The 17,482-nt window shown below is 45.4% G+C and overlaps 1 protein-coding gene across 2 annotated transcripts in view; it reads right to left on the bottom strand.

The window, feature by feature from the left end:
* lipca (lipase, hepatic a) overlaps positions 1-13,848 on the bottom strand; it is a 95,688-nt gene extending 81,840 nt beyond the window's left edge. The window contains exon 1 of one of the 2 annotated variants that reach the window (XM_069911154.1): positions 13,579-13,848. In XM_069911154.1, the coding sequence (XP_069767255.1) occupies positions 13,579-13,657 (79 nt within the window). In that variant the 5' untranslated portion in view covers positions 13,658-13,848. The remainder of the gene's footprint in view (positions 1-13,578) is intronic. The other variant, XM_069911153.1, reaches the window with a different exon arrangement.
* Positions 13,849-17,482: the final 3,634 nt, after the last annotated feature.

The raw sequence follows: 17,482 nt of genomic DNA, 5'->3' as shown, positions 1-17,482 counted from the left end.
TCTAAGGAAGGATGTTCTTGCAATGGAGGGAGTGCAGAGGCGATTCACCAGGCTGATACCTGGAATGGCAGGAATGACATGAGGAAAGATTGCGCAAATTGGGATTGTACTCGCTGGAGTTTAGAAGATTGAGAGGGGATCTCATAGAGACATATAAAATTCTGGCAGGACTGGATGCAGATGGGATGTTTCCAAAGTTGGGAAAATCCAGAACCCGGGGCTATGGTTTGAGGATAATAGGCAAACCATTTAGGACCGAGATGAGGAGGAATTTCTTTACCCAGAGGGTGGTGAATCTGTGGAATTCATTGCCACAGAGGGCAGTAGAGGCAGGTTCATTAAATCTATTTAAGAGGGAATTAGATCTATTTCTTCAGTATAAGGGTATTAAAGGTTACGGAGAGAAGGCGGGGACGGGGTACTGAAATTTAAGATCAGCCATGATCTCGTTGAATGGCGGAGCAGGCTCGAAGGGTCGAATGACCTACTCCTGCTCCTATCTTCTATGTTTCTATGTTTCTATGTTTCTAAGTTCTTCTTTGGCTTGGCTTCGCGGACGAAGATTTATGGAGGGGGTAAAAAGTCCACGTCAGCTGCAGGCTCGTTTGTGGCTGACCAGTCCGATGCGGGACAGGCAGACACGATTGCAGCGGTTGCAAGGGAAAATTGGTTGGTTGGGGTTGGGTGTTGGGTTTTTCCTCCTTTGCCTTTTGTCAGTGAGGTGGGCTCTGCGGTCTTCTTCAAAGGAGGCTGCTGCCCGCCAAACTGTGAGGCGCCAAGATGCACGGTTTGAGGCGTTATCAGCCCACTGGCGGTGGTCAATGTGGCAGGCACCAAGAGATTTCTTTAGGCAGTCCTTGTACCTTTTCTTTGGTGCACCTCTGTCACGGTGGCCAGTGGAGAGCTCGCCATATAATACGATCTTGGGAAGGCGATGGTCCTCCATTCTGGAGACGTGACCCATCCAGCGCAGCTGGATCTTCAGCAGCGTGGACTCGATGCTGTCGACCTCTGCCATCTCGAGTACCTCGACGTTAGGGGTGTGAGCGCTCCAATGGATGTTGAGGATGGAGCGGAGACAACGCTGGTGGAAGCGTTCTAGGAGCCGTAGGTGGTGCCGGTAGAGGACCCATGATTCGGAGCCGAACAGGAGTGTGGGTATGACAACGGCTCTGTATACGCTTATCTTTGTGAGGTTTTTCAGTTGGTTGTTTTTCCAGACTCTTTTGTGTAGTCTTCCAAAGGCGCTATTTGCCTTGGCGAGTCTGTTGTCTATCTCATTGTCGATCCTTGCATCTGATGAAATGGTGCAGCCGAGATAGGTAAACTGGTTGACCGTTTTGAGTTTTGTGTGCCCGATGGAGATGTGGGGGGGCTGGTAGTCATGGTGGGGAGCTGGCTGATGGAGGACCTCAGTTTTCTTCAGGCTGACTTCCAGGCCAAACATTTTGGCAGTTTCCGCAAAGCAGGACGTCAAGCGCTGAAGAGCTGGCTCTGAATGGGCAACTAAAGCGGCATCATCTGCAAAGAGTAGTTCACGGACAAGTTTCTCTTGTGTCTTGGTGTGAGCTTGCAGGCGCCTCAGATTGAAGAGACTGCCATCCGTGCGGTACCGGATGTAAACAGCGTCTTCATTGTTGGGGTCTTTCATGGCTTGGTTCAGCATCATGCTGAAGAAGATTGAAAAGAGGGTTGGTGCGAGAACACAGCCTTGCTTCACGCCATTGTTAATGGAGAAGGGTTCAGAGAGCTCATTGCTGTATCTGACCCGACCTTGTTGGTATAGCAAAGATAACTTACATAAATGTGGTAAACCACTATTACACCGTGATTGGCTGCTATCAATTGGACACGCTTCCTGAGACCAATTCTAACCATAGTCCCTTGCTGTCTATCCCTTTCCTTTGGCTCTGATCATTCAAGAAGATGGATGGTTGTTTGGTAGTGTTCCAGTCTTTAGTTATTAAAAGCCTGATTGTTTCACTACTCAGCCTGTTGTGAATTATTAATGGTCGATCAATTTTAATAGCTTAAATCTTCAAATGAATAGGCAACAGTACCTAAAATCAGAGAAATGACCTCGACCCCCCAGTCACCAGACGTCGATCCGTGAACACCTTTGAGCTGTGGCTACGAAATTTCAAAAACTTCTTGGCAACAGCCATGGGCAACATCACCACGGACACAGATCTCCTGAGACTGCTCCTCTTGTGGGCCAGACCCCTGGCTTTTCCCATGATCAGTGACACCAGGCAGCAATGGAGATCATCAAGGCCCAGTATCACCCAAAGGTTAATGAGGTCTATGCCAGGCACCTCTGGCCACAGAAAGCAATGCCCTGGGGATCTAGCGCTGAGTTCCTATGGGCCTTCCAGATCCTGTACTGAGCCTGCGACTGCCCAGAGTGCTGAGGACCTTATTAGAGACACCCATGTTGCCTGCCTCCGCTCCGGGTACATACACCAGCGATTACTGGAGCAAAAGGCACTCAATTTGAGGAGGGTGGTCGAGCTTACAGAGATACTGGAGGTGGACCTCCAGAACTCCAATGACTACTCACCTGCTTGGTTGTCGTGGGTGCCACTATCCTGGGATGGGGCATCATCCCACCCAGTGAATGAATGGTCCCATACACCTGACTTCGGCCGCTGTCGCGGGCAACCTCTCTAGTTGTTACTTTTGTGGGCAGGGCACGCACCCAAGGAAATGGTGCCCTGCCAAGGATGAAGTTTGCTCCTGGTGCTATAAAAAGGGGCATTGTGCCAAAGTTTGCCCATCTATACCACCTGTGAGATCCATTAGTGCCGCATGTGGCCATTCACTGGCATCGCAATTACGCCATCTTGCCTGCACTCCAGCAACACCATGTGTGAATCATGGGAGGTGCCATTTTGGATTGCACGGCAAACACCATCCTCCCAGGCATTCGAGATCATGTGAGGGTCAAGGCCACCCATCTTGGGGCCGAGGCCGTCCATTTTGGGAGCAGGAGCACATAACAGTCTCAGACACTGAATCCATGCTGGCATCCATCACACTGAATCAGGAGGGAGGCACTGCATGATCTCGCCTGATCCATGATGGAGCCAGTAACAGTTCGTGGAGAGCCAAGGTTGTCATGGTCATGAACGGGGAGAAGAATAGGATGGTAATTGACCATAGCCAGACTATCAACCGGTATTCACAGCTCGATGCACATATCTGATATGGTCAACCAGATTGCACAATATTGGGTGTTTTCCACCATCAACCTGAAGTTGGCCTAGCACCAGCTCCTGATCCTCCCAGAGGACTGCCAGTATATGGCATTCGAGGCAGATGGCCACCTCTACCAGTTCCTCCACATCCCTTTCGGCATCACAAATGGGGTGTCTGCTTTCCAACGGGAAATGGATCTCATGGTGTACCGCTACAATCTACAGATCGCTTTTCCCTATCTTGATAATGTTACCATTTGTGACCATGATCTGTAGGACCATGATGCTAATCTCAACAAGTTCCTGTGAGCAGCGAAATACGTGAACCTGACTTATAACAAGGGCAAATATGTTTTCCGAACAGCACAACTGGCCATCCTTAGCTGCGGTGTTGAGAACGGAATCATTGGTCCTGACCCTGACCGCATGTATCTGTTGATGGAGCTGGCCCTCTCGCATACCCTAAAAGCATTGAACTTCTTCTCTAACTACGCTCATTGGGTCCCCAAATATGCGGACAATATTCAGCCACTGGTCAAAGCCACAACATTTCTCCTAGTTTCCCCTAACAAGAGAAGCCCAAAAGGCATTCGTATGGGTTAAGGATGACATCACCAAGGCAACCATGTATGCCATAGACGAATCAACACCCTTCCAAGTGGAGAGCAATGCGTCTGACTTCGCTCTGGGGCTACTTTCAATTGTCTCTTTTTCCTCACATACATTCCAAGGCCCTGAGATTAACTACTCCTCTGTCGAGAAGGAGGCCCAGGCTATCGTGGAAGCTGTACACCACTGGAGGCACTACCTCGCTGAGAAACAGACCAGCGAGCGGTCGCATTCATGTTTAATAATAAACAAAGGGACAAAATCAAAGATGATAAAATCCTCAGGTGTAGAATCGAACTGTGTACTTACAACTAAGATATCCTCTACAGCCCTGGCAAACTAATGAGCCCCCGGACACTCTATCTCATGAAACCTGTGCTAGTCTTCAAATGAACAAACTAGACTCTTCACAATAATCTCTGTCATCCTGGAGTTACCATGTTTTTCCATTTTGTCAAATCTCAGAATCTACATTACTCCATCGAGGAGGTTCAGACAATGACTAGAAATTACTGAATGCAAGCCACAATTCTACCAGCCAGACAAGGCTATGCACCCCTTTGAGTTCTTCAGCATCGACTTCAAGGATCCCCTCCCCTCCTCCAACCAGAAAGACTGTTATCGCTGAATATTCCATTTCCCCTATGCCGTCCCATGCCCTGACATTACCATGGCCACTGTTATCAAGGCCCTCCGTAGTATCTTTGCGTTCTTTAGGTACCCTGGCTTCAACCACATCAACTGGGAGGACATCATTCATGAGCGACGAGCAGCGGCAGTACCTGCTGGTCAAGGGGCATTACCATGAACAGGACCACCAGCTTCAATCTCAGGGGGAAATGGGCAAGTGGAAAGGGAAGACCATCCTCTTGCCTCTGAGGTCTCAGGGTCTCCATGTCTCCCATTGGCAAGAAATCCTCTCAGATGCACTTCACTCTGTTCGGTCACTTTTATGTACAGCCACCAACAGCAAGCCTCATCAACGGATGTTTACCTTCCCTTGGAAGTCTGCTTCAGGGACTACACTGCCCACCTGGTTTACCTCACTGGGACCTGTCCTGTTCCGCCAGCATGTCAGGCAATCTAAGACTGACCCACTGATCGAGAAGGTCCTCCTCCTCCTCCACGCCAACCCCCAGTATTGCTTTCCCTATGGTTGAGAAGTCACGGTTTTGATCTGAGACCTGGCACCATCGGGATCCCACCCAGCCACCATTGACTTTCCACATACAATCTCACCCACTCCAACCCTGGGGTTCCCCGAACCTGCAGCTGTCCGTCCCTTACCCCAAGCTATTTTTGCTACCAATGATATAGCAGCACCACACCCCCTTACACCCCCATCTGTTCCCGCCCCTCAGCGATCTGTTAACAGGCCAACCTCTCAACCTGATCATGACATTCTGGTAGCCGCCCCCCCACCACCGAATCTTTGCCACGTCGCTTGCTGTGTCAGAGGAGACTCCAATAGATTTAATCTGTTAAGTATGTATATGTTTCACTCTCTTTTATTCTCAACCCACAGGATTCTTCCCAAAAAGAAGAGGTGAATGTGGTAAATTACTGTTACATCGTGATTGGCTGCTACCGACTGGACTTGCCTCCTGAGACCGATCCTACCCACAGCCCCTTGCAGGCTACCCCTTTCCAATTGCTCTGACCAGTCAAGGAGGTGGAAGCTTGTTTGATAGTGTTCTGGTCTTTAGCTGTTAAAAGCCTTTTGTGAATTATTGATGGTACATCAATAACCAACGTTTCAAGTTTGAGCTACAATTCTGGGTTATTATTGAGAATATCTCAATAGCCCTTTCTCTGAGGTCTGAGCAGACAACAATGAAGATTAATCATTATCTTGAAATACTTCTGGAAACCTAATATCACTTTACAGTGGGATGTCCTGTAACTTAATAATAATCATTAGACATTGGGGAGGGGGGTGGTGTCTGGTTCGGGCTGTGCATCACAAACACATCTTGTTTTTTTGAGCTCTCCTTGGCAGCCCATGTCTTCTCTTTGGGAGATTTCAAACAAGTGGTTTGGTGCTAAGATACAGATCGATAGATGCTTGAAGTATCGGGGTTAAGGGGAACAGGCGGGTAGGTGGAGCTAAGTCCATGGCTAGATCAGCTGATGGAGCAGGTTCGAGGGGCTAGATCAACCATTCTCAGCCTGTTTATGGCTAGGACTCAGCTCAAAGTTTAGGGGCCCCCTTCCCTGTGAAGCCGCCAAGTTTTGGTTCCTTCTGTACTTCTCTCCTCCTGACTACATAAAAAGCATAAAAATATTTATGTGATGGGAGGTGAAAAGGAAACAAGACTTTTAGTTAATTGTGCTGCGGCCACCAGGGTGGCCGTAGGACCCCTGTTGAGAATGGCTGGGCTAGATGTTCAACTTGTGCTCAAATTTCTGACGTTCTTATACCAGAACGGAACAGTTTTGACTTTGTGCTGATATTAAATGCTTTACGAGGCAAGGTTGACAGAGCCAAGGGTTTTCTCTTTGGAATGATGTAGGATTGGAGATGACCAAATAGAAGTATATAAAATTATGAGGCATTGGACGGCCAAACCTTTTCCCCCAGCAAATACCAGAGGACATCGGTTTAAAGCAAGTGGAGGGAAGTTCACAGGAGACCCACCACAGAGAGTGGTAGGTATCTCGAATGCATTGCCAGGAGTTGTGGTGGAAGCTGGTACAAAAGGGACATTGAAAAGATTCTTGGACAGGCACATGGGTGTAAGAAAAGTAGAGGATTATGGGTGTGAGGTGGGGAAAAAATTGATTGTTGCGGAATAGGTAATTTTTGAAATTTTTATTTATTAATCATGGTAAATCATAAAATAAAAAAATACAACTGAAGGAAAAACAAAATACATACATGATAATTTTGTAAATAATACCCCCTACAACCCCCCATCCCCCTGCACTAACCCACCCACCCTTCCCCACCCCCCTCTAAACTAACCCAAAAGGAAAAGAAGAAAAGAAAGAAGCGGAGATCACATAACTTCAAACTCCCAATCAGTTGTTTGCCCTGGATAGAGGCAACACCATCAAATGCATGGGAAGAAAATTAATAATTCAACCCCATACATTCCAAATATGGGCTCCAAGTTTTAACAAAAAAGGAATAATTATTGCATAAATTATATATGATCTTTTCCAACAGAATACGAGATCTCCTCTCCAAATACCATCGCTGAATACTCAAATTAGTCTAATTTTTCCCAGTAATTGCCAAACATTTTCTAGTCACAGCTAAGGCCAATCTTAAAAAAGCAATTTGAAATTTATTTATTTTTAACTCCAAGCTCAATTTCTTCATATAACCCAATAAAAGGATCAAGTGGAATTTTCAATTTAAAAATAGCTTTTAAAAGTTCCTTAAATCTATTCCAAAAAGGTTTCACCGTCTCAAATAGAATGTAAAAAGGAACCAACTTCATTAAGGCATCTAAAACATAAATCTGAAGAAATAAACATATTTCCTTAATTTCTCTGGGGTTAAATATAACTGATTTTAGTCCCACTATCCTCACATGAAGTCATCCAATCATCCTGAGAAATAGATAGCCAAATCTTTTTCCCATTTAATCTATATTTATAAACATCCAGCTTAAGCATTTTATTCTGTAATAAAGCATATATCTCAGATATAAATTATTTCTTGCCACCATCAGTAAGTAAAATTTCAAATTTAGACCGTCCAGGTAACTGTAACGTGTGCCCAAAATTATCCAATGATAAGGCTTTAATTTAATAAAAAGAAAAAAAGAGCATCCGAAGATATTTCATATTTCTCTTTCATTCTTTGAAATTAAACAAAATATCCTGCTTCTTAACAATCTTCTACCAATTCTGATCCCACAACTTCAAAAGTTGATTATTAAGTGTCAAATGTAAAAGCTTATTTTGAAACAAAGGAGTTTTTCCTGAAATTTTACCTTGAGTACCTATAATTTCATTTTTTTTACTCCATAAATCCATTAAATGTTTCAACACAGGTAAATTATACTTACTTAATAATTTAGAGTCCCATTTATAAATAAGCTGATCCAGCTTCTGCTCGCCAATCTGAGATAATTCAATATTAGCCCAGATCAAAAGTTTATCCATTTCAAACATCCTATAAATGTCAACTGTGCTGATTCACAATAATTTTGAAAATTAGGAAGCTGCAAACCTCCTAATGCATACTTCCAGGTTAATTTTTGTAATGACACCCTTACCGTTTTATCTTTCCATAAAAATCTCCTCACCAAAGCATTTAGGTCTTAAAATTTTTTTTAAGGAATCTTGCAAGGAATAGATTGGAAAAAAAAATATTGAATTCAAGGAAAGATATTAATTTTAATACAATTAACACATCCTATTAATGTTATAGGTAAATCTTTCCACCGATTCAAATCATACTTAATTTTAGACAATAAAGGTAGGTAATGTGTGGTATAGGTGAACAGAAACAGCATCTTCCCACGGGCAGTGAAACTACTGACAACTGATGAACTGCTCATACAAACCATGTGTGATTCAACTATTTATTTAATAATAAGATATGTATTTATTTTAATATTGTATATAATGCATGTGTATTGTTTGTCTGTCTGTGTGTTAGGTCTGGTTGTGTGTCTGCGTGTTTTTGCACTGAGGACCGGAGAACGGTGTTTCGTTGGGTTATATTTGTACAATCAGATGATAATAAACTTGAACTTGAATAGGTAGTCACAACATCAAGGTCTGAAGGGCCTGTACTGTGCTGTAATGTTCTATGTTTTGTGATCGATGTTCGAGGTTCCAATTTGTGAAATGTGAGAGAGTTGCGGATGGTTTAACTGTTTCTGAAAAAAAAAAGTTGAATCAAGACTCCTGAATATCAGAAGTAAAACATAACAGCCTGCAGGCGCCATGGTTGAAGTAAAAATTCAGCTGGTCAAAGAATGTTATCTTTGTATAGCAAAGATAAAGATTCATCAAGGTCTGAGCAAAATGGAGGCAGGCCCCTGAACAAAATGCTGGTAGTGGGGGTGGGGGGGGGGGGGGAGGTTTGAGAAAAGCTCTACCACCAGGTACAGCTCTGGTTTCATGTACTGTCCCACCAAGACCACCCATACATTGGAGCAGCAACACTTAATTTTCCATCTGGGCACTCTCCAACTGGATGACATTAACATCAACTTCTCCAGTTCCTGCCAGCCTACCCACCAATCTCCCTCCCATCCCTTTCCCTCTGCTTCTTTCCTCCAACTCCACCTCTTCCCTCTCCTTCCACGAAGCCACCCTGTTTGCTGCTGTGCTCTCCCTCCATTATCCACCTATTACCTCCTGCCCTCGGGACCGTGCTCCTCCCCCTGGCCCTACTCCCCAACATCAATCCTTGATGAAGGGCTCCAGCCTGAAACGTTGGTTAGGTACCATTATCTTTGCTCGATAAGGTATGCTGTTTTGACCTGCATCGTGGTTTTACTCCTGAATATAAGGCAGGCCACAGCCCCTGTTAGATTTGCGCAACTCCTTGACACCATTGCAGGACTTTTAACCAGGGCTTTGTGTCCAGAAACAGCATCCGCTTTGTACCAAACACTTCAGCTGGGAACGGACCACATCCTGTCTCTTTATTTGCAGAATAAATTACCACAGGATATGTCCCAGAAGACATGCACAATTCCAGAAAGAAGGGCTGGACAGAAAATACCCTCACTTTCTTTGATGAAAACATGGTTTTTAAAATGAACGATAAATAATTATTTTGATCTTTCCAGCAAAAACAAGCAGTTAATTAATTGCTTGCAAAGAAGATGTTCTAGCTGAGAATAATTGTTCTCCTTCACAGACAATCATATTCCATAGGGGTAGGTTAACACTGAATACTGACATGCATATGAGTTCAATAAGGGAGCAGATTGCTGGGCATATTTAGCACACACTAATCAGGCCTTAACAAATCAGTCATCACAGATTTTAAACCATTTCTTCTTGGTTTTCAACAACAATGCATTGGAATAATATTATTGACAGGCCTTGAAAAGGAAGTTTACACGAATGATTTTGAATTTTTTTTCCCCCAGCTGATGGTGAATATCACTAAACCCTGTGTTATGTGGCCCACTCTGGTCGGGTCTCAGTGGCCAGTTCATACTGAAGACATCCCAACTCCACCTGCAGTGACAGCGAGCCGGGTTCCAATCCGGTGCTGTCTGAGAGGAGTCTACACATTCACCCCTTGTCCGCATGGGTTTCCACCGGGCGCTCTGGTTTCCTCCCACGTTCCAAGGGTGTACAGAGGTGATCACGTGGGTGCATTTGGGCAGCAAGGGCCGGAAAGGCCGGCTACCTTGCCATGTCTCTAATTTAAAATTCTCACGCAAGGCAGTAAAGCCAGTGTCTGGTAATGTTCAAAAGGAAACACATTTAAATTTCAACATACTTTACAGTCAATAACCAGCTTTTAAAATGCTCACACACTGGTATGAAATCCAACGTCCACAGCCAGGTCCAACAGACAAGAGTGTATGAGGGCCAAATTATATGTCAATTACCACTGAGGGTAAATAATGTCCAGGACAGCCTAGTAGCATCTCAGCTCCTTTTTTGAGACAGTTTCCCATGTTCTTTGATTTTCCCCAAAAGAGCAGTCAAAACCTAAGTGGAATGACTTGCCATGTAGATTTCTTTGTGCCAGTCTCTGGAGCACGCAACCTTTTTATTCGGAGTTAGGAGAGATACCATGCTCTTTGTGTTTTGATTCATTGATGAACAGAAGCAGCAGAATCCCAAGTCTTGTGCTACTCTTGTCACAGCTCCACGGAACACAATCCTGGCTGCTTGAACTGCCCCTCTTTCGGGAACGAAAGTTTCAACTGCCTACTAAACCTCGCTGCACAAGGCACAGGATGCTGGTTTAACGCTCAGCACAAGAGCTGCAGAATTTGCCTCCGAGCATTACTGTGACTCCTTCCAATGAGGTAATGACCAAGAAGGAAGAACTATTTCAGGGCTAGTTGTTGAGCCTCATCTTTAGTAACAGTGGGAGTCAGAGAGGAAAGAACACAGAAAGTCTTTTATATTTAAATCTGCTCCAAAGGCTTCCTGTATTGTCTAAAACTAGTGCTCTTTTTTGTAAACAATTCAGTGTCTTGTCTGCGAACTGCAGATCCCTAACGTTACTATTTTTGTAATTTGAACAATAGTAGCATTTGTATGTGAGCTTGATGTTAACAGACAGTGTCTTAAAAAAGCAGCCTCTATCCTCAAGGACCCCACCACCCAGGCCATGCCCTCTTCACTCTGCTACCATTGGGGAAAGGGTACAGGAGCCTAAAGACGAGCACTCCGCGGCACAAGGACAGCTTCTTCGCCGCTGCCATCAGATTCCTGAATGATCAATGAACCAAAGACACGGCCTTAGTCTTCGTGTGCTATTATTTTTACTTTTAATGGTGATGTCGTAAGATGGTTAGAATACATTTCTACTGTGACGCTGCCGCAAAACACTGAATTTCATGTTCATGACAATAAATCCTGATTCTGATTCCGACTGCTTCACAGGGAAGGGGGCCCATAAACTTTGAGGAGAGTCCTAAGTGGGACACAGCCAGAAAAGGGTCGAGAATGACTGCTCTTAGCAGTGGACAATAATGCTGGAGAAACTTAGCAGGTCATACAGAATCCACAGGAAGTGAAAGGTTGTTGGTGGTTTGGGCCCGCGCCCTTTGTCAGGAATGTTGAGAATCATGCAGGAACCTGAAGACAGAGGTGTTTGGTGGGGGGGAGGAGGGGGAAGGAAGGGGAACGGGGAGGGGAGGAAGGGGAAGGGGATGGGAGGAAGGGGAAGGGTGGGGGAGGAAGGAGAAGGGTGGGGGAGGAAGGGCGAAGGGAGGGGGAGGAAGGGGGATGGGGAGGAGGAAGTGCAAGAGAGGAGGAAGGGGAGGGGGAGAAGAGGAGGGAGGGAGGAGGAAGGGGAGGAGAGAGGAAGAGGGGGAAGGATGGGGTGGGGGAGAACAGGCCCTGTCCTTTTGTTTTTAAGGTGTCTACTGAGACCTTGATCAGGTTAATAGAGCCTGAAGCGGCTCAAACAGGACCTCAGAGCAGTCAGTTCCTGTGGGTGCTCCTCACAAATGTTGGTGCCCATTCAACGTCTGTCCCCTTGCTGAGGCGCCTGCTTTGCACCAGTACTTCAATTTGCTCCTCCTTCCTGTGTCTACCCACCAAAGTCACGACACCTTTGTGGGTGAGCTCATCACTACTGATCTCCTGATGGGATGGCGGCAGGAAAGTTGGTAGCTGGAGAAATTCTAAAGGCCCTCGACGCTGAGACCCTCCAGCGAAAGTTGGCAGCAGTGTTACGCACTACGCCATTTTTATTTCTCTGTCCAGTAGATTTTTTTACTCTAGGCAATAAAATATTTCACAGCATTTCCAACACTCAATATTTCACGTCTGAATTGTGGATATCCACCAGTCCTCGCTTACTCCCTCTTGCCCCGATTGCTCCTGTCACCACTTGAATTAACCTCCAGAGATGATGCGTGCCCTTACTGAGGACCTTCAGGCCTTGAGAGATTTGCTTCCTTGAACCTGTTGCCTCTAAAGCTGGTTTCTGGATGATTGACAATCCTTTCCACATGCCGTCATTAATTGAAGGACTCCTCATCAACTGGAATGAACCTCCCCATCCCTCAACAATCTCCGTCCAAACCCCACACAGTTGGTTGCCATTGACCACCTCTCCATTGTGAAATTATTTTTAAATTTCAATCTTTAAATTTTAAATTTAAATTTAACGGGCCATTTTGGCCCATGTCACCCAATTAACCTACAGCCCCGGAACGTTTTGAACGATGGGACGAAACCGGAACCCCCAGGGAAATCCCGCACAGACACGGGGAGGACGTACAAACTCCTCATAGACAGCACGGGATTTAAATCCCAGTTCTGTCCGCTGGCGGTGTAACAGCATCACGCTAACCGCTACGCTGAGCGTGTTGCTCTCTCTCTTCCAGATTAGATCTGAGCAGATATAGGGTCTTGTCTAAATCCTGCACTAAAGGACAAATCTGCCTCAGCAAATGCATTATTTTTCCAAAAAACTGCCAATGCATCCATGGAATAATTTTCTGAGGCTTCTAGGATTACCGAGAAAACAACAAAAATCCCCTCGGTGTGTCAGACTTCCCGCAGAATGGTGAACCGTCCACTCCGTTTAATATTTCAAGTGATTCCATTTTCCAACCCAGGCAAGGAATGAATGAGCAGTAGAGAATTCAGTTTTGATGGTAACATTATTGCTGAAGTTGAAAAGTGAACAGTTCCAGTTCATAAAATCAATCAAGAATGCTGTAGAAAGATAGGTCTCGTGGACCAGAATTCTGAGACCACAAAAATTGCGGTGAAACAGAGAAAAATATTTCAAAAGAGGAGATTTCACAAAAAAACTCTTTACAGATCACCCTGAGATAGATTTGTGTCACTGCAAAATGCTTTCTGTACAATGATGAAGATGGTTGCATTTAACTGCCTCGTTACATGGCGCTGATACACCACTAAACATCTGGTATCAGGGACAGTGACCCTGGAGTTAAAGAATGCAAAGAATGTTTCAGCTATCACTCAGCTACAACCCTCTCGCTCCAGTATCCTCATGTTAACCATACAATCAGCAAACGTGCCCAGAAGCTGCATTTTACTGAACTTCCACTGACTAGGATCACCCTTTGGATGAATTCAGCTGTGCTGAGTGTTTGCAATGGACCAGGTTTCTGTGACAGCTGCTTACCTTTTGTCTGGACCCTGGACCCCTGGACATTAATGGCGACACAGATTAAAAAGAGCAGAGATACTTTTCTCCAGTTCATCTTCAGTCTTTGGCGTTTCCTCTTTCACAGACTCTCACCCCTTCACTGGCCTTGGCAGACTAAACTCCTCTCATTTATTGATTAATCGCTGAATCCCAATGCATTGAAGGCACTTTTTGTGTTGACGCTTTGGACCAGTGTTTTGCTCAGTCCCTGTCCCTACGTTTAAAAGATGCCAGTGAGGCTGATGGAGAGTTTTATATTTGTTTCTGAAGGTTGTGAACAAACTGCCCAGACCTCTGTGATTGGCTCTGGTTAGACCTGGAACATGTTGTGAAAGGTTTGCAAAAGTTATCGATTACAGGAGCAAAGCCAAAAGCTGACCTGGCTCTCAGGAAGGAAAGCCAATAGAAATCATGTTTGCCATTGCAAAAAAAGAGTTGATCTGTGAAACCTCACAGCAGGGCAAACTGTTCACAAATGGTAATGATTTGGGTTGGGTGACGCAAAGCTGGCTTGTGTATCCTCTTTGTACAACTGGGAAGTCTCTGGGATCAAGCTGTCAGCTATAGATGACATAAGTCAATTGAGACTGAGGACGAAATTGTGGATCACTGCAGGAGGCAATTCCTTGGTGTCAACATCTCAGAGGATCTGCCCTGGGGCCTCTATGTCGATGCAATGATGAAGAAGGGTCGCTAGCGGCTATACTTCATAAGGAGTTTGAGGAGATTTGGTGTGACACCAAAAACTCTTGCATATTTCTGCAGATGTACTGTGGAGAGCATTCTGTCTGGTTGCATCACCATCTGGTGTGGAGGTGACAATGCACAGGACAGGAAAAGACTACAGAGAGCTGTGAACTCGGCCAACGCCATCGTGGGCATCAGTCTTCACTCTATTGAGGTCATCTACAAGAGGCGGTGTCTTAAGAAAGGAGCCTCTATCCTCAAGGACCCCCACCACCCAGGCCTCTTCACACTGTCACTATTGGGAGAAAGGTACATGGGCCTGAAGACGAACAATTGGTGGTACAGGAACAGTTTCTTACCCTCTGCCATCAAATTCCTGAATGGCCATTGAACCGCAGACACTGCCTTACTTTTGCTTCTTTTTCCACTAATTTAATTATTTCAAATGTAATTTATAGTGATTTTTACACCTGTAATGTTACTGCAAAACAATAAGTATTGTGACGTTCACTTGGAGGACTGTGTACAGTTTGAGAAAAAAATGTGCTGGCATTGAAGAAGGTTCAGAGAAGATTAACTAGAATAATACCAGGAATAGTTAGTACATGAGGGACAATTGTCGGCCCTTGGACTATACTTGTTGGAATACAGAGGATAAGAGGGGACCTCATGGAGTTATTTTGAAGGCTGAAAGGCCTGGACAGAGTAGATGTAGCAAGGATGTTTCCTCATGTTGGGGGAGTCTAGGACAAAAGGGCACAACTTTAGGATAAAAGGGAGTCAATTTAAAACAGAGACGTGGAAAGATTTCTTTAGAGTCACGAGTCTGTGGAACTTATTGCCACAGGAGGTGTACTTAAGGCAGAGGTTGACAGGTATCAAGGGTTACGGGGAGAAAGCCAGGGAGTGGGGCTGAGTGGGTGGATGGATCAGCTCATGATCAGAATGGCAGAGCCGACTCGACGGGCCAGTGGGCCCACTCCCACTCCTATAAATTCCGATTCTGAAAATTCTTCATCCGGAAAGATCCCACCACGGACGTCACCACCAAACCTCCATGCTGATTCTTACCTCTCTGGTAAAGAATGAACTCCTTCAGGAATTACAATAATTTCCTTGTGTTTTCTGTGGAATCTTTGTGGCAACACAAAATGCACATTAATTTGCCACAGGATGTGTGTAAGAGATGAATGAGCCGAACATATCTCAGGATGTCCTTATTTATATTCACAAGGCTTTGACCCTGTTGAGCAATAGGCCACATCACATGCAAATACTGTTTTGCTTTGGATATCAGTTTCAGCCTCATTTTTATAAACTTACTGATAAAGCTATATGTGGAAGGCATGAAAAGCACAACTGTGCTGGAGAAATACGGCAGGGGATGTGTGGTGATACACCACGAACCGACTGCAGGGGGCAATCTGTGTACCTACAGGAAGTGCACTGGAGGACAAGACCACACCTGGCCACTGTCAATCAGCCGACCTGAATGGACCACCCAGTTGGCTGCCAATCATCCACCGGGAGATAAGCCACATCCGGCCCCTCGAGATCAGTCACTCGGAGCTACAGCTAACTGCAGCAGGGAATTTAAGTGGAATAAATTGTGGTGCAGAAAAGCAGACATAAAACTTAAAGACTGATCAACAGCCTTTATTCCACTAAAAGTCTCTGCTGCAGTTAGCTGTAGCTCCGAGTGACTGACCTCGAGGGGCCGGATGTGGCTTATATCCCGGCGGATGATTGACAGCCGACATGGTGGGGCCAGCCTCCGAGGTTGCCTACCTGCAGGTACAGTGGTTTCCCCCTGCAATAGGCTGGCTAGAGTGCGGCCAGTGTAGTGGTCGTATTGCACTGTGAAGCCTCCGAACATGCGGTTTTTCCTGAGCTACCCCTATTTCACATCATCTTACGGCGAGGATAACAGCCTTTGGTGTGTGAAGATGCTGCAAGGTCATCGGCCTGAAAAATCAACACTGGTTTTCTCTTTCCTCAGTGCTGACCGACCTGCTGTGTGTTTCCAAGGTTTTTGCCTGAGATGGTTCACTTTTGACATCTCTTCAGGGTCGCTAGGAATCAATCCAACATGGCAACTTCAAGTTACCCCGAAGAAGGGCTCAGGCCCAAAATGTTACCCCCTATGGATGCTGTGAGACCGGCTGAGTTCAGTGTTTTACTGCAATCACAGGATCTGCAGACTTTTGTGTTTCACTCCATTCAGTTGCTCCACTGAGAAATCCCTTCAAGGGATGCATGCCCTGAAGAAGTTCCCCTCCTCTCTTTGAAGGGACTTCCATGAGAGCCTCTATCACTGCTCCCCCTCTGCAATCCCTGGTACTTTGATGAAGGGCTCAACCCTGAATATGTTGGTTCAGTATCTTTAGCTTTGTTATATAAAGGACACTGTTTGACCTGCAGAGTTTCTCCAGCTTTGTGTTCTTGCTGCAAGACTTGCTGAGTTCCTCCAGCATTTCTGTGCTTTTACTACGGACCTCCATGTTTCACTCCAACTTGGCGCCTCAGAGCACCCTGTGTCAACGCTCCCGCAATCGGGAGACCCACTGCAGGAAATCCAGACTGTGGCTCAAGACTGCAGCGAGCACGTCATTAGGCCCAAATGTACAGAGGGAGGGTGATTTGGCTGTAGGCAGGGAGCATGTCGATGAGATGCTACATCCCACTTTGCCTCTCTGTATCAGTTACTGCATCAGTGTTGGCAGACAACTGTGGAGCAGATGGCACGCAGGCAGCTGAACTAAAATGTAGTCGGCTCCAAAGAGCAAAATTAAAGAATTTAAATAGCTGCTTTGGAAGATGATGGGCTTACTTAATAATTCCTATTCACTAATTTATCCAAATGTTTAGATGCAAAGTTTTTGATCTGCCTTGCCGAAGAATTGCAACAGTGTTGATTTCACAAATCTGCGTCATGCAGGTGCAGGTGGTAGGTTTCAGATCCGATCTCCTGGAAAGAGGAAAGGTTGCAAGACCTTGAGCAGAGAACAGTGCGGCACAGAAGTAACATGGAGGAACTCAGTGGATCAGGCAGCGTCTGTGGAAGGCGATAGGCAGTTGAAAATTTTTTTAAAAGTTAAATGTAAATTAAAAAAATATATAATTTAAACTCCACTGGTCACAGACCTCCGTTGGAGAATCACCCCTCCACCACTTCTGTGATCACAGTAGTTTC

Source organism: Narcine bancroftii, chromosome 14, assembly GCF_036971445.1.
Source record: "Narcine bancroftii isolate sNarBan1 chromosome 14, sNarBan1.hap1, whole genome shotgun sequence".
NCBI lineage: Eukaryota > Metazoa > Chordata > Chondrichthyes > Torpediniformes > Narcinidae > Narcine > Narcine bancroftii.
The sequence above is the reverse complement of the archived record's forward strand: the minus strand, read 5'-3'. Positions and strand labels throughout refer to the sequence as shown.